General features: G+C 38.4%; 1 protein-coding gene across 3 annotated transcripts; it reads right to left on the bottom strand.

The window, feature by feature from the left end:
* Positions 1–7,490: 7,490 nt before the first annotated feature.
* On the bottom strand, positions 7,491–10,292 carry LOC131683059 (angiotensin-converting enzyme-like). 3 transcript variants are annotated; one of them, XM_058964879.1, is made up of 10 exons: positions 10,163–10,292; positions 9,757–10,108; positions 9,456–9,675; positions 9,246–9,389; positions 8,964–9,184; positions 8,763–8,905; positions 8,354–8,705; positions 7,944–8,299; positions 7,701–7,873; positions 7,491–7,643 (listed from the first exon to the last, which is right to left on the bottom strand). In XM_058964879.1, exons 2-10 carry the CDS (start codon positions 10,033–10,035, stop codon positions 7,600–7,602), a joined length of 1,932 nt encoding a protein of 643 aa, XP_058820862.1. In that variant the 5' UTR covers positions 10,036–10,108; positions 10,163–10,292; the 3' UTR covers positions 7,491–7,599. The 3 variants fall into 3 exon arrangements, with proteins under 3 accessions (XP_058820862.1, XP_058820861.1, XP_058820863.1); XM_058964878.1 differs by having other exon boundaries at positions 9,757–10,085; positions 10,163–10,264; XM_058964880.1 differs by having other exon boundaries at positions 9,757–10,036; positions 10,163–10,209.
* Positions 10,293–17,766: the final 7,474 nt, after the last annotated feature.

Here is a 17,766-nt window from a genome sequence, read left to right as displayed (position 1 = left end):
GAAAATCGAACTCAGACCTGGACGTAAAAGGCTTATAACAGCAAGTAAGCGCAGAGACAGAGGTGTTATTGTATCAGGGTAAAATATGTCCACTAGAAGTGCTAGAAATTTGGTCTGCATTGATGGAATGATGGAGCAGAATGCGTATTTCAATATGAACATCTTAAAATAAATTTTAAAGCGAAGCTTCCGTAAAATGGTACTTTCACTAAGAAATGGTGGATATTGGAAATTCGATCAGAAGAAGAACCTAAAGCATAAGGCGTTCAAAAATCGATTAGAGTAAATTTATAATTGTTTAAATGAATTCTCCACTGCGGACCCCGTTTATTAACTGATTAGAAAAATAAATGGGAGTATTTGGATAAAAAGTGCGAAACTATCCGGATTATAATCAGAATGATCTTAGAAACTACTATTTAGAAGAATGGGATAAAATTTAAGTTGAATGCACACAAAAAACGAGTGGTCAGCATTCCAATACGACTGAAAACTGTAATTACAAACAAAAGCTACCACATTGAATATTTATTGTAGAAATTTCAATTGATTTTTAAAAAAATATGTGTGCTGTACGAATGTGAGATTTTGTGTATATTTGACTATCTTTAGAATTATAATTAATTTTGAAAAAATGAGCATTTATACTGCCGTGATCCGCATAACAGTCCTATTTGCTATGGGTTTCCTATGCAGGTGGGACTTATGCATATCACGGCAGTATAGTACAAAGATAATTATTGTATCTTTCCGATGCTGCCTAGTAAACTATTTCTACATAAATAAAATGTCTTGTAAACTATTTTTTTACTTGTAAAATACATATAAATATCCCGCATAGCGGTGTACGAAAATGAGATTGTGTCACTGTAGAAACCGTCATCATGTTAACCACGAGAAATTAATTAGATAAATAAATGCGTGTTTTACCTCATGTAACCCAAAATTCTACTCTCGGCTACAATTGTGTCATATTATAATATGTTAATGTTAATATCAACAAGAAAAACCTAAAAATTAACTGCAATACTTTGCAGAATGTTCTCAATTACAGGCTCTGCAACGGTTAAAATCCAGTGGATTTGAATCAAATAGTTCTATGCAAGTGCATCACGTCAGAAATAGTGCGCATAGTAATGTGCCCGGAAGAACAGGTTTACAAATTTGATCTTATGCTATCAAAAAAAACCTATCTAAAATACAGCTAGGTGCAGGTACATATCGAAGAAAGCTCATGCAAAGTTATTTCGATTATTTGTGATAGTTTCTAGTTTTACTGTTTATAAATCCATGTATAAAGCATCTATATTCCGCGAATATTGATGATTTGAAGCCTATTTCAATACTTGAAATAGTTTTTTTTGTTTATGTAGTTCGCCTATCTATCGGGCTATCTTTTACAATTAGCTTATAGCTTATAAGTTTTTGTTACTCTTAGTATTTCTCCTTACTGTCACCTATATTATTGACACTCTCACGCTAAAACGATCTTCTCTTAAACAAGTTATTGTCAAGTGAAGAGGATGGAATGATTTCGTCGCAGCATATTGAAGTATTGTGGGATCTACTTTGGACGTGATAAATTTGAATAGAATAACGAACGGCTGTTCGGCCATCTATGGAAGTTGTCCTTCAATGTCAGCTTCTTTCTCCGAACAGCCTAGATAAGCCGTGTAGCACAGAGAACAGACGTCCATCTTCAGAATTCAACTTGTGTAAAATCTCTAACGGTTTCGAAGGTAGTTGGGATATCCAAACCAGGTGAGCTATTGTTGGCATGTTTTTTTTTGGTGGCAGAGTTCGACAGAATTGACAGCGGTTATTCCTCTACCTAGTCAAACTAGTCCGGATCCGGTTAGGACTTCCAGCTTGAATTTCAGCTCAAATACATCAACCGATAGAGTCGGAATCGGTTGTTTTCTTTGGCAAGATTCCATACTGAATCTATTCAGGATTTCGAACCGGTTCCGGAATGAATTTGACGGATAGTTGGGATAGGTTGGTGTGGCGGCGCTAGTGGCGGAAAAGATGGAATACTTCCCGTGCTACTGCAAAAGGGATTAGATATTCTTAAACATGTCTTGAAAAAGATTATGCTTTCCAGTCTTGCTACCGGGTATACCCCGAAAGCATGGCGAGAAATAACTGTTAGATTTATTCCCAAAGGGGGGCGCTCAAGCTATGAAGAAGCTAAGAGTTTTAGGCCTATCACCTTAAGTTCTTCTCTTCTGAAAGCTTTGGAATGTTAGTTTGGTTGAATATTCACTGCACAAATTGCAACATGCATATCAGTGTGGGAAATCCACGATCACTCTGCTTCACGATGTTGTTTACAACATTGAGAAAGCCTTCTCGCTCAAGCAATCTAGCTTGGGTGTATTCCTAGATATTGAGGGTGCTTTTGACAATGTGTTCTTCCAGTCTATTCTGGAAGTGTACGCGCGGTCATGGTATACCTGCATATATCTCGGGTTGGATAAACGCAATGCTTAGTATCCGCATTTGTTGCTCGTCACTGCGACAGGCTGAGATACGGAAGTTTGTTATGGAACTTGGTAGCCAACGGCTTGTTGAAGAAACTCAATGAGTTTGGATTTCCAACCTTCGGGTTTGCTGACGATTACCAAATACTAATTACTGGATTTTGTATCGGAACAATAGTTGACTTAATGCAACAAGCATTAAGAGCTGTCGAACAGTGGTGTCGACAAGTTAAGTTATCAGTTAACCCAAGCAGAACTTCAATGGTCTTTTTCACGAAGAAGCGAATAACAACCGGGGTGCGTCCTTGCAGTTTTTTTGATTCTGAGCTACTGTGTGCAGATCAAGTCAAATTCGTTGGAGTTATATTGGATTCCAAAATGAATTGGGCTGCTCACATTAAGTAGAGAGTCAAGAAAGCGTGCATGGCCTTCGGGCAGTGCAGACGAACTTTTGGAGAGACCTGGGGTCTCAGACCTAAATACATCTATTGGATTTACACGACAATTGTACGTCCAATACTGTCATACGGATACCTTGTGTGGTGGCAGAGGGGAGAGGTGATGACAGTCCAGTCAAAGCTAAACCATCTGCAAAGAATGGCGCTCATGGCGTTGACTGGTGCTTTCACCACGACTCCGACTGCTGCTCTTGAGGCACTTCTAAATATCAAACCATTACACATACACCGCAAACAAGAAGCACTATCATGTGCATACAGACTGCAGGTTACTGGGCTTTGGAACAGTAACCATGTTGATCTTGCTACCAGTCATACACGATTGTGGTCACAAATGGTGACATGGGGTGAAGATATTCTTGCTCCCAGCGATATTACACTCACATGTAGTTTACCTTACAGGACATTCCATGTGAAGATTTCCTCTCGAGATGAGTGGTTGTCTGGCTGCATGGAAAGACAATAACAAACGCAAGTGGTCTGTTACACTGACGGTTCTCTGATGGAGGGATGTACAGGTGCTGGTGCCTACTGTTGTGAAATGAGATTGGAACAATCTCACTTACTAGGTAGATACTGTACTGTATTCCAAGCAGAAATCTTTGCGAATATGTGCGGGGTACAATCGGCCCTTCAACTGAGTTTGTCCGGCAGAGTTATAAACTTATGCTCCGATAGTCAGGCTGCAATCAAGGCCCTTAGCTCAGACAAATCCCGATCCAGGCTAGTGATCGCGTGCCGAACCCATATCGAAGAACTAAGCATTGTTAACACTATCTACCTTGTCTGGGTGCCCGGACATTGCGGTATTACTGGAAATGAATGGGCTGATGAATTGGCCAGGGAAGGTTCAGCGATTGACTTCGTTGGTCCTGAGCCTGCCCTGCCAATTTCGACAAGTTGGATAAGGGGAAAAATACGGCCCTGAGCTCCACTGCGGCATGCTGACCAGGGCTTTAACCGGCCACTGCAAACTCGATTATCACATGGCAACTATTCAGTGCGCTGAGTCTTTATCATGGGATCTTTGTCAATCCGACTACGCAACCTCATATCATCTGATAAGCAACTGTCCAGCGGTAGCGCAATTGCGATTTCAAGTTTTCGGCCATCCTTATATAGACGAAACCATGTTTGGATGACTGAAACTCAGAGACATACTAAACTTTCTTATCCAATGTGGTAAAGAGCTTTAGGCTTATTCGCAGGCAAGTTGAACTACTTGTGAGTTTAACTTACCTGTTGTTTATTTTTGTTTTTGTGCTGTTATTTTTCTCACCCTTCCAATTCTACTTCCCCACACCTCCTTATCCTTTCCTTTCATTCAGGAAATGATGGAAACACACGGCAAGGCACAAATCCCCGACTACGTACGGGAAACGTGCCATTTAAGCCAATATGTTCTGATTACTGATATTTCGATTATTTGTGATAGTTCTATTAATTCCACTAATATTGATGATTTGAAGCCTATTTCAATATTTGGAATAGTTCTCTGTTTATATAGGGTAAAAGGGTATAATACGCCCCACCGGGGATAAATACCCCTCTTCGATTCCCAGGATTCCTGAATTATCAAAAAAGTAAAAATGACTGATAACAGTATTTCAAGTAGCTTACTAGAATGTTATAGTTACTATCTTAGTTTATAGCTTGGCTTAAAACTATGTGTGTGTAGAATTATTCATGTATTCACAACAGTTCATCACCGGGCAAAACGCCCCACCCATTGTTGTGGGGCATACTCACCGATTGCTGTGGGACATACCGTCCTCTTGTTGTGGGGCATATTACACTTTCACCGGGGGCATTTTGCCCTGGGTGAAAGAAAAAACTAGAATTTAGGCATCTTTGAAAAATGTTTAATTGTACTTGTATCAGGATGTTTTTAATAAAAAATGAAACGGGTACTAATTTCTAACTAATATAACAATAAATTAGACTAGTTAGTAGATCATAGCGTCGAATGGTGAAATATAACTATTTTTGCTTAAGGGGGCGTATTAGACCTGTTTACCCTAGGTCGCCTATCTATCTGACTATCTTTTACAATTAGCTTATAAGTTTTTGTTACTTTTAGTATTTCTTCTTACTGTCACCTATATTATTGACACTTTCACGCCAAAACGATCTTCTCTTAAGCATGTTATTGTCAAGTGAAGAGGATGGGATGATTTCGTCGCAACATATTTAAGTATTGTGCGATCTACTTTCGACGTGATAAACTTGGATATTTAGAATGAGGAAAAGTGTTCCTAATCCGGTACTGTACCGATAATTCTCGACAAACATGTCAAATGGTCCTAAGTACAAATGATAACCTCTCTTTGTTTACTTTCTCTTTCGATTATTACGGCGTCAACATAAAACTTTTCAATATTGTTTCAGGATATATCGAAAAACGCTGATTTCAACTAGCATATTATGCAAAGAGTTAATGAATAAACGTATAAACGGACTAGTTATTAGCGAAAGAGAAAGTAAATAAAGAGAAACTGTCATTTTCATTTTTCGTCAACTGCATCGAAAAAGTTTAAATCACGCCTTTTTTTTTAAAAAAGGGCCAATAAACAAAATGACTGAATCGAGTAAAATAGGTTTGAAATTTTGCTAATGTGTTATTTGAAAACGAAGGCAAATTTTGTTAAACAATGCACACATTCGTTGTAGTTTGATCTAAATGTTGATAACATGCAATAATTTCGGGTGATTTTACTTGATTTGAGTGGATTTTTGCTCAAAAAAGATTATTGGCCTTTTACTTTTGACCCTTTGCCAAACTTTAAATGGTTTTTGGCTGTTGGCTATTATATATGTTTTTATGTTTAAGAAAGTATTCTGAACACATTTAAAATGTTTATAGCATAATTTCACGCGCATTTGATTAAAGTATTATTAAATTAGACAAACAGGATTAAGAAAAGTTCTAGTTCTAGTGATTTGTCCCAATTCGATTATCAAACAAGATATTAAAGCAATTTACACCTTGTACGATTTTTTATATATTCGACAAGCATACATTGCTTACTGGATATTAAACTCGATAGATTTCGATCAAAAAGTTTAATGGCCTTTTACTTCAATCGTGTGGCTTTTTGGCCGTTTACTTTTGGCCCTTTGCTGAAACGTCAAATTATCTGTTGGCCTTTTACTAAACTTATTTTATTACGTCTCAAAAAGTATTATGGACATACTCAATTTGTTTTAAGCTTTAAATCAATTAGCTGGGTAGTTGAATGCAGTGTCGTTTTTATATTTTGCATATTTCTACGATGATTTGAGATTTTTTAAATAAGAATGCTAAGAAAAATGCTTTCTTCTGTTTTATTTTAATGCACTCGATTATTCTGGTTGCAGTTGAAAACAGGAAAATCCAACTAGCGCCAATCGTATTTTCTCTGGTTCTAAACAATGGAATCACGTCGGAAGTCATGCGCTGTTTTCGTACAATGATGCGCTATCCAGCGCACTACTTCCGACATCGTGGATTAGCACTAAACAGGAGAAAAACCGATTGTAGCTGGATGGATTTTTCCAGTTTTCAACTGCAACCAGAATATAAGAAATGATGTTTGATTGTGTTTAAGTCATTTTCAAACAAAAAACGTAGCCAAAAAACCAAAACAAAACAAAAATGCTTATTGGCCGTTTTCCTCAAGTAAACGGCCAATGTATTATCGCACACCAAACTAATATTGGCCTTTTACTTAATATAGCGATATGTTTTTCAATTATTTTTATGGCATTTGGGTTTTTACAGATAATAATACTTCGAATACAGATCCTGAATATGAAATAAAACGAAAATCCCAAATTTTGTTTATTAGCCTTTTTCAAAAAAAAGGCGAGAAATACAGAACATGATAGAAACAATTGACGGATGATTATGCCTTAAACGGAGAGTTAATTTGGCAAAAATTTCAACCAAAAAGATGTTTGTTTTTTTATTCCGTCAAGTTTTATTTGGATAAGGTGAGGCTTTCTAGCAATTTGTAAACTAAGCCTGTGACATATGTATAATTCAAAAGGCAACAACCTGCGACAATACACAAATGACTCAGAAAGTGCCTGAAGAGCAGATACGCTATTGATTCGTTTTAGTAGGTAAATAAACAGATCCCTATATTCCAAAATAATGATTTATAGGGTTTAATTTTCTAACTGAGTCGCTTTCGATTTGTCATGAAAGGCTGAGAAAGTCTCGAAAAGCGGCTATCGTTAAGAACGGAAAATGCAGTTTTTTCGCTAGTTTTTACACAAGCCTCTTGAAAATGAATCATTTTATTCGAAGCATTGTCAGAATACTACTGATTGATTTTCATGAATACTTTGCGAACGATGCGTAAAAAACTTTTTTTGTTTTTGAAGATGTCGTTTTCGAGGCTTTCTCAGTTGAACCTTAACGACTGGCAGCCTTCCGCACGAACAGGGAACTAAAAAGGTTTACGGTCAACTAAAATATCTTGATACTCAAGCCATCCAAATCAACGGCATTGCTTCCCCTTTCCCTTACCTACTAGAATAAAAAACCACGAATAATATCCAAAAATTAATTTAAAAGCTATGTATTTTTTTAGTAAAAGAGCATCAACAGCTGCAGCATGATTCAATCATCGGGTTGCAAAACAATTAGTTTCATTTATAAAATCCAACTGCAATCACTTCCTACTGGGCATAAAATCGAAATTGTTCGTGACACATTCTGGAAAAAGGAAAAACTACAGTTCGGATTTTCCAAACTTATGACAGCTGTACTCACTTTCGGAATCAGTCCAACCAACGTGGGCTCCAAGTCGCTTGTTTTCCTGGCTCAACCAGTCATGTAGCGGTTTGAAGTACTCCAAGATGGCATCGGCACTCATTTTACGTTCTCCCGTCAGGATCTCCATCGCATCCGGCCATGGCTTCGAGGCTCCCAGCGAAAGCATCTCCCTGAAAAAACAGTATCCAAATCATTTCAACGATTGCTTACAAATTGTACTATACGAAAGGGGTTCATTACTTGAGCTTATTTCCCGCCTCGGTACTTTGATAGATGTCACAATTGTTCAGTGTCTTTTCCGAATCACCTGGAACGTACTCTCCGGCCAGTTTGCAGGCAGCCTTATGGAATTGAAATTGGATCACATATGACACAAAGTAGCGCAAATATTCGACATCAGCCGACACATGATACTTGGCAGGAGGATCAAAGTCCTGCTCGCTACGAACCACTGGAGGTTCTATACCAGAAAACTGACTACGTAGCTGCCAGAAGCGGCAGTTGTATTCTTCTGGTTTGATTTCACCCCGGAAAATGCTCCAGCGGTACTTATCCATGGTATAGGCGAACGGCAGGAAGACAAATTTTGTGACGCCCTGCGAAGTATTTTGTTAAAAATAAAATCAAACTAACAACTGAAGATCCGTTACCGATTGATAGAACTGGTTGATTTTTACTTGCTCGTCCTCTTCGTAGTCTTTGAGCAATCCGACCCGTTTCAGGTGTTTCGGCGTTGACACTGAAAGTGAAAGAACGTCGCCCACGGCCTCGTGGAACCCGGGATTCGCTCCCCGTCGGTATTCGACCGGTTGATGCTGATACTGCAGATAGTACTGGATGTGACCGAGTTCGTGATGAACTATGAAGAATTCACGCATGTTAACCCGAGTGCACTGCTTGATACGAACGTCATCCTTCGCGAAAAAGTCCCAGGCGCTGGCATGACACACCAGATCCCGCCCGTCTGTCGGTTTCTCCAGGATGCTCTTGTCCCAGAATGCTCTGATTCAATAGGATAATTGTAGAACAAACAAATGCCATTAGACGGAGATAACTTACTGTGGTAGTTTCGTCATATTTAAAGATTGAAAGAAATCGTCGCCCATCTGGAACATCTTCAGCGGAGTATAACCTTGTTTTATCATTTCGTCGGTTACATCTAAAAGTTTCTTCTCCGGGAAGGGAGTAGTGAAGTCAACAATCTGAAATTATAGATAGGTGTCAGTTTGTTTTCTTTCAATGAGAGAGTAACAGCAATACATTATCCCAAGTTTGTCCCCACATGTTTCCAAGTAGATGAATCGGAATTGCTCCTTTGGCGGAAACCACACTCGCTCCGTACTTTTCTCGCAACTTAAAGCGAACGTAAGCGTGAATTTGCTCATATAGCGGTCGAATTTGGGTGATCACGTCCTGCACCTGTTGCTCGAAAGTTGGATCATCGTATTCTCCTAACCACACTTCCGCTCCGTTATTGAAACCTATACAATTTAAGTAAGAATTCAGATAAAAGACCAACAGATCACACACTTGAAAACAAACCATTTATCTTAGCTGACTCCTTGTTTAGTTCTACATACTTTTGGAATGATTCTTTGACCGGCTTACCAGCCTTGTCGTGCCATTTAACCCAATAGTACCTCAGCTCCTCCGGGTCGCGGCTGGTGGCCATAACTTCCGTTATTTCTGCAATAATATAAGATACACATTGAACATTAGCCTTAAACAAGAATCAAATTTTTCGTTCCCTACCCGGATCCAAGGCCAGATTACAGTTGGACTCGTCCTTGTACGAGCAAATTTTAGCTTTCGCATAGTTCGACTCCATACTGGAAACCGCAGCGAACAACTCCTTGAACTGATTCTCCGGTAAGGCGGCATAGTCCAGCTTGGCCAGTTTCTTGATGCGACGCTTCAAATCTTCATCCCGGAACGATCGATAGTCATGCTGACGAACATCCTGGGCTACAAACTGAGCAAAAAGCACAAAGCAAAACAATAGGTCATTGGTTCTATTCAGCTGCAGCAGCAGCAATGGCTGTTTCGCCATTACCTTAGCAACCGCGGCAAACTCGGTCGCCGCCTGTCCCTTTCGTATCAGGTTCGGTTCGGTTATGTTGGATGCGTAGGCCCAGGCAGCATGCGTTTGTTTAGCTTTTGCCTCTTGGTAGTGCTTTTCACATCGTTCCACCAGTCCTCTAGCCTTCCGTTCAGCGTCGGTTTGTGAATCGCTTGATGACGACGGCGAAGACGACGACCGCCGAACGACGCCCGCTTGCAGAGTGCCAATCGTGAGAATCACGATCAAAATGGAGATGAAATACGGTGGCATCCTTGTCGGTAGGTCATTGGATAGCTTCCAGTAAGTGATCAACGGAGAAACTTTGGTCGTAAAATTTAGCTCACTATCAGTTAGAAAATTTTATGACCAACAACAGCTGATAACGGTTTCTACTTACAATATGTGCGGGTTTATATGGATGTGATCTTCTCGGATGCCGGCTGGGAACTGAACTCAAAAGCAATGCAAACAATGGTCAATGGATGAATTTGATGTTTTGATTTTTTTCTAGTATTGGTAGTAGCTGGAGCTCTAAACCGCGTGCTGTGATGGTTTTCTTCACACTGATGACATGAAGCTTTTTTGGTCAAATTTATTTTAGGGGTGACTAGGAAGAGTTGAATAAATTCACCGTTTACAAACTGTACGGAAAATTGTCGGTTTTAACGGTGTGTGCCGGGTAACCACATGTTCAACGCAGACACTTGGTGTCTTCGAAAAGATTATTCTGAAAAATTGCTGAAATATAGCAGGAAAATCTACAAACCGATTTATTTCGACCAACGGCAAGATCGAAGCAGTCTTAGACACATGCTTTTTAACGTATAGTTACGTTCTTTTTGTCGATATAGGGATGCTAATTCAACAAAAATGATGTGTAACGAAGAGTAGTTAGGTAAGCGTTGCATGAGCTATTTCACGATAAATTTTTGATTTTTGTCCGCGTACCGTTCAGAAATTCTAAGAAGAGATTCTAATAGATTGATTTTTGATGTTATGGCATTGAAAATTTGAATAATGTAAAGCATAGTCAAAATACCATGATTTTCCCACAGAAGGTTGCGATTCCTTAGCCTGCTACCCTTTATTATAAACACCAGCAAACACTTGATCCGGCTGTTCTCAATTATAGAGAACATCCCAACCGCGTGTTTTCAGCTTTGGGGAATACCTTGAAGCTTGTACGAAGCCGTTGTTTAAAACGATGTGCTATTTATGTTTAACGCATTCAGTCAAATGGTGTCGAATTTTATCGACTTTTGGGCCTCGAAGCAATCGTCCAAATACGGGGGATACGCGAATCCCATACACGGTTGCGCACTGTATGTGTAATTCTATCTAACTCTGATATATGTCCAACGAAATAAATGCAATTTTATCAATCGATATTCTAGATATTCTAAAAATAGCCTAAACACACGCTCTGAAATCGAGAAAATTATTTTAACGTTAAATAATTCTAATCCCTCGCCTTCGGGCAACCGTAATTGCATGTTTGATGTTGACTCGTACTTCTCATGTTCATTCTAGTTACTACGCTCTTGACCCTATTCTTTTTTGAAGTAGAATAAACGCTGCCCGTGATAACAAATGGACCAGGATCATCACCCGTCATTTGCAGCTGACCATTCGAAATGACGAAGAGCTGAACAGATTGCTCTCCGGCGTGACTATTTCCCAGGGTGGTGCGTTGCCTAATATCCAGGTCATTCTGCTGCCAAAGAAGACCGAAAAGAAACCAAAGAAATCGGCTACCACCGGAGAGAAGAAGAAAAACGCTGGTAGTGGTGGCGAGAAAGCCAAAAAACCAAAATGAAGTCTGGTAGATTCTTTAACAAGTTAAATTTGATTCTGTCTGACCCTGGGGAGTAAAGCCATGTCAAGTGATCCTCGAATTTTTCGCAAAATCACCGATTTTCATGAGGTATATTTTATTGTATAGGGATTATGGTGAATAGCTTTTGGTATAAATATTTCGTTAAAACTCCCTTTTTTCTTTGAGATATTAACCCTTAAACTTTCTTGTATAATAAAATTGTAAATTTTATATCTCAAAAACTACTAAAGATAATTGAATGTATTTTTGTACACTTATAGAATGATATTAACACTATCTCACAAAAATATATCTATTGTATAATTGAGTAAATAACGTTACTTTGCAACTATTTAAAAATTTCAATTGCATTTTTTCTTGTGTTCTTCACGCTAAAAATTTTCAGGAAGTACATCGAATTACGCAGCAATTCTTCACCTTCAAAAATCTGTATTTATAATTTTTCATTTTTGTTCCTATCGAAAGTTATGGATGATTTTGTAACGGTGTGTTCCTTCAACGCATGGTCCACTTTGATGCAGCCCGCGAACACTTACATATTGGCAACGCCGCACGTCGCCACGTCCTGATGCGCATCGCTTTGGAAAAGTGTATCTCATGTCCAAAATTGCCATCTCTGATATTAGAGTAAAAAGACAAGCTTTTCTTTACGGATTATTGAGAGTAAATGCTTTTCGAGTGATTTGCATACTTTTAGCGTTATTATATTTTTTGCGAGTTATTGAGCAGTGGACATGTTTGAACCTGCATGGATACGATTTTTTGCAAAGTGACATATTTCACCACTTTTTTGTTAGTTGGTTCTGTCTGAGTGGTAGCACGGTATGTTTGCTCGCATTGTTGTTTATAATGTCGTTTTCGATTGAGAACCTAGACACTAACCCGGGTTAGTTGCTTTAAACAAACCTTTTTAATGGAACTGAGTTGGGTTCTCGCAAAACAGCGGTGGTGTGAGCGAACCCGAAATATTTTTCAGGTTGGAACCCCAACTCGGTTTTCAGTTCAGTGACCATTCATAAATTACGTAACTCAAAAATTGCCCAAAATTGACTCTGCCTCCCCCCATGTTGTTACAAATTTCTCCACTCCCCTTCTCCTATTACGCAACAAATTCCTAGAATTTTTTTTCTTCTTCGGTGAAAACATGTTACGTAACGATCTAGCTAACTCCCCCCTATGTCACAACATGTCACAACTTGTTGTACCCCCTCCCCCTAAAAGCGTTACGTAATTCATGAATGGTTCCTCAGTGGCGCATAACCTAGGTTCGAAAATGGCATCAAACAAACGCTTTAACGGCAGTTAGGTCTGAAACTGAGTTAGTTTCTGCCTCAAGCAAAAACGACATAAGTAAGATCATTCAGTAAACAAAAACATGTGAAGTAAAGTACTGTTGTCATAAGTTGTTCCACTTTCCTGTATAATATTGTAGACAAATAATGAATTTGAATAAAACATAGACGTACTTTGACTTACAAAAGTGTCTTTGAAGATAGCAATAACATAAACTCATTACATAAGTTAATTTTCGGTTATTTGCGATACAGTTTAATTGTAACGATAAATTATAATAAGAAAGTATTTATTAAACTACTAGGATTTTTGTTGTGCACTTCGGTCAAAAAAATATAAAATGATCTCAAAATATCCGGAAAACATTCATCTTCGTTAATCCCTATAGAAAAGTTTGTTCTTTTGCAGCAATCGAGAGATGTAGCTTCTGTTAGTCATGCGATGCACACTTCCAACGCGATGCGCATTAGAACGTCGCGACGTACGGCGTTCCCAATATGTAAGTGTTCGCGGGTTGCATTAAAGTGGGCCATGCGTTGAAGGAACACACCGTTACTAAATCATCCATAACTTTGGATAGGAACAAAAATGAAAAATTATCAATACAGATTTTTGAAGGTGAAGGATTGCTGCGTAATTTGACATACTTCCTGAAAATTTTTAGCGTGAAGAACACAAGAAAAAATGCAATTGAAATTTTTAAATAGATGCAAAGTACCGTTATTTACTCAATTATACAATAGATATATTTTTGTGAGATAGTGTTAATATCATTCTATAAGTATACAAAAATTCATTCAATTATCTTCAGTAGTTTTTGAGATATAAAATTTACAATTTTATTATACAAGAAAGTTTAAGGGTTAATATCTCAAAGAAAAAAGGGAGTTTTAACGAAATATTTATACCAAAAGCTACTCACCATAATCCCTATACAATAAAATATACCTCATGAAAATCGGTGATTTTGCGAAAAATTCGAGGATCACTTGACATGGCTTTACTATCATGTAACATTACGTGATAAGAGAGCAAACTTCACCATCGAAAAGCTGTGTGTCCCATTTGGTGGCAATTCGTACAATTCATGATCCGCGGCACAAAAAGGCGAACAGGCAGATGGACCTTGTCAAAGAGGAGGTAGTTAGGTAGGGCAGACCCGGCGAAGATCACCCGATAGCAGTCTGAGTGGACATTAGATTGCCCAGAAAAATAATGAATTTTTGAAAACTCAATCGGCCCACCCCTGATTCGATTCCTAGTCCCACCAGGAGTTCTTGCACCAAATTTGAATCAAATCGGACAAGCCTAGCTACCGGACCAACGCGGCTGAAGTTTGCATGAGATTTTTCGACAATTTACATGGAGAAAACCCACAAACTCGCATTTTTGCCGTTAGGTGGCACTGTATGCATCGTATTATCATTGTAAGTGAAAATAAGAAAGATAATTTAATTCTCTACAACTTTGTCGAAGACTGCTAGTCAATCCGGCTTTGTTAAAAGAAGTGATTAAAATTTTAACGAAGTGATGTCTGAGTCAGTTTTCTATGGGGCCTAGCAGTGCATGGTTGTGTATCAGTACTCGATTCCCACGAACTATACATTTTTGCGAAATAACCGTTAGGTTTAGCTCAATAGTATGAATCTGACTCAAAATGTAGTGTAGTTTCAAGATATACAGGTCTCTTCTTGCGCATTTTTGCGCCGAAGTTGTGATATCTAGGTTTTTGAAAATAGCCATATGGAGACGCCCTGTAGCTGATGAATCTTTTTACAAATTGATTGCCTAAACTTCATCATATTACTGAAAAATTCGTGATTTTTACTAGTTTTGTCTGCTATCCGATGTGATTGGGTACTATTATTAACGTGTATATTAATCCTTTAATGACCAACGCCTTAAAATGGGTTTGCATAAAAATAGTCGAAAAAATGGAATTTCAAAACTGATAGCAGAAATGGATTAACTATTAAAACAATTAAAACATAGTAACACAGAAATGGATTAAGCGACCCAAAATTAGTTAAAAATATAATTTTTAGCCACAAAAACCAATTTTCATAATTTTGTCACAACTTTGTATGGACAGGTGCCACTGTGCGCATTCACGAAAAACACATTTTCAGCAAGTATTGTAAAGTATGAGATTTTTCGGTGAGCAATTGTGTGCTTTATAGACAATCAAGTTATTCAAACTTCGCTTCCCATTCTAAAAAAATCACTAATCCATATTTCGGAATATCTTATCAAAAATGACCTCACAATAATTCATGCAGGTATTTTATTTGACATTGATATGATTTGATAACTGGTAAGAGATCGCTAAGAGATCAGTTATAATATTCCATTCCACAGTGTTTTAAAGTGTTTTTTTTGTTTTTTTTTTGAGCTTGAGATCTCAATATTAATAGCGTCTAAACTGTCAACTTTGTTTGGAGGAGTTCTTGTCTTTATGATTGCGCATCTACAGGAATATATTGTTCAGTGATTATTTCACCCATAGGTGATATACGAAATTTATTTCCTGAACTAATTAAGATAGAGACTTTGTGTCTTCAGCAAAGTTGTAGACAATCACTACAAAGGAAATTGCTGAAGACACCATATATGTAACTTTAATAGTTTTCGAGTTGTGGAACATGTTATATAGAACACCCCTTAAAATTAATTCCACAAAGTTGTTTGCGGGTGGGTCCAATCAGATATTTTTGCGGAAGAAAGTAATCTCCTATCTGTTGTAGTTGAAAAGTTATTCCAAATTTTGCTATATTTTTAGGGTAACTTCCACAACTTTGCCGAAGACACAAGGTATCTACCTTAATTATTTTGTTTATTTGTTTATTTGGGAAGCATGAAAAAGCTCACTGAGCTGAATTTCATTTTAACTCTCTCTCCAGCAGGCATGAAATCTCCTCATCAACAGATAATAGACATCCAAATGATACATTTCGACGCTTTCAACTACAATTAAAACCAACAGCATAATCTTAATAACTAGGAACTAGCACTAGACTACAGCTAACAAAATAGCGATTTTGGAAACGATTTCTTGACAGCATTATGTGACAAATGGGAGTCGAAGACATTGGAACAACGATTGAATAAACGACACATACTGACGAAAGGTCCGTTATAACCATAATTTGTTCTGGCTACCGGGATGCGAAAGAAAGGATGGATTCGAAGACTACGACGACGAATGTCGATGTCCAAAAGTTGTAGAAGTTCAGAACAGTCGATTCGAAATTGCAGTAGATCGGCAATGAAAACGGTCTTCGAAACAACCCGGTGTACAGACAGGAGATCGAGGTCAATAAGCTTCGGTTATATCCGAACACTTGGAGGCATTTAACACCATCCTATTGGCATAGCACCAACTGGTGAATACATCCAACTGGGACTGCAAGTATTCTGCGTCTTTGGCATATCTGATAAGCTGAAATGGTTTGAAGTCGTCAGTGAACGAAAGCTTCATACACTTCAGCAAATGGTTTAGGTCGTTTAAATAAGGCAAAAATATGAAAGGTTCAAAATGACTTCCCTGAGGAACTCCCGAGCTGGCAGCAAATGGTGATGTCATGCTGTCTCCATTTTTCACTGCCATTTCACGCTCGGTTAGGTACGAGTAAAGCCAATCCAGAAAAGAGTCAAATGCCTCGGAGAAGTGGGTATAAATGGAATCTACCTGTAGTCTGCTTGCAAACATTGACTGATGAAAGATGTGTAAGATACCAAGTTTGTAATAGTTGACCGTTTAGGCATGAGGCCATGTTGGATCTCAGATATGTAGCTAGAGTTATGAGTGATACAATCAAGCAGAATCAGTTCGAATAGCTTAGATACTGCATATAATGCAGCTATTCCTCGATAGTTCGAAATAACGCTTTTGGGGTTGCCACCCCTCCGGGTTTAACCCGGAGACTCCGGTTTTTGGAGACGAACCTTGGGCCTCCGGGTTTTACACCAATTTCTCCGGTTACAATAATTTTAACTGAATTTATTTCAAACGAATTCTTTCGGTGTTAATGTTGGTTGCTCCTGCAGCGGTACTAAACTGTTGGCCAGGGAGAAAGCCATTGTTCCTTTGTTGGAGTTTCCCTTGTGAAGGGGAGAGACGTTTTGAGTTCCTCTCATCAGAATCCGACATTAACTTAGTGACAGGATTAAATTAGCGTCGAATTGATGTTATTTCTAAACATAAAAACACCTTTTGTGTTTCTGAGCAAGAAAAAGAGTATTGATTGAGCTGATGAGAATTATTGGAACTTCCCTAGTGATTGTAATGACAAATAACCGATTTTTTGGCGTCCAGCGAAAAATTCCGAAAGACACCGTAGTGTGCTACCCAGACGCAGCCGCTCTCCTGCCTGATTCTCTCTACTTCTCCTGTAAGCTCTGGCAGAAAGAAATGCTTCTTCGGTTTATCCTCCACAGCGAGAGTGGCCGGTGCTTTTGAATTTTTGTCGTTGGCTAGAGAAATGAAATTGCACACTTATCTAAATCGACAAAACGGTTTACAAAGGCGAAAATATACAGCCTAATGAGGAAAGTTCAGAGCAGTGGTGTACATTATGCTTTGCCAAAACAAAGCACTAAACGGTATATGTGAGTTAATTTTAGTAATTGATACCTCGACGAGTTACACTTGTTATACTTGTCTCATTTAAACTCAGCAGGTAGGTCTGCTTTCAACGTATACTCGTGTTTCGAAAAACCTTTCATAGGTCAGCAAGACGCTACGGGTGAAAGCATCACTGGTGGTGGCAACCCTATTCCCTTTTATGAACACTAGGAAAATGTATGATTTTTCCATAAGTAAGGGAATCTTCCTGACGACAGAGAGCTACTGAACAGTATTGATAATGGAA

Source organism: Topomyia yanbarensis, chromosome 2 (assembly GCF_030247195.1).
Source record: "Topomyia yanbarensis strain Yona2022 chromosome 2, ASM3024719v1, whole genome shotgun sequence".
Classification (NCBI taxonomy): domain Eukaryota; kingdom Metazoa; phylum Arthropoda; class Insecta; order Diptera; family Culicidae; genus Topomyia; species Topomyia yanbarensis.
This window is presented reverse-complemented; position numbering and strand designations above follow the sequence as displayed.

Bases quoted from the DNA above. Each gene is read 5' to 3' on its own strand.
- LOC131683059 (XM_058964879.1), bottom strand. From the start codon at position 10,035: ATGCCACCGTATTTCATCTCCATTTTGATCGTGATTCTCACGATTGGC. The intron at 9,676-9,756 runs GTAATGGCGAAA...CTTTTTGCTCAG, and splicing joins AGTTTGCCGCGGTTGCTAAG to TTTGTAGCCCAGGATGTTCG. The intron at 7,874-7,943 runs GTAATGAACCCC...CTGTTTTTTCAG, and splicing joins GAGGCGGGAAATAAGCTCAA to GGAGATGCTTTCGCTGGGAG.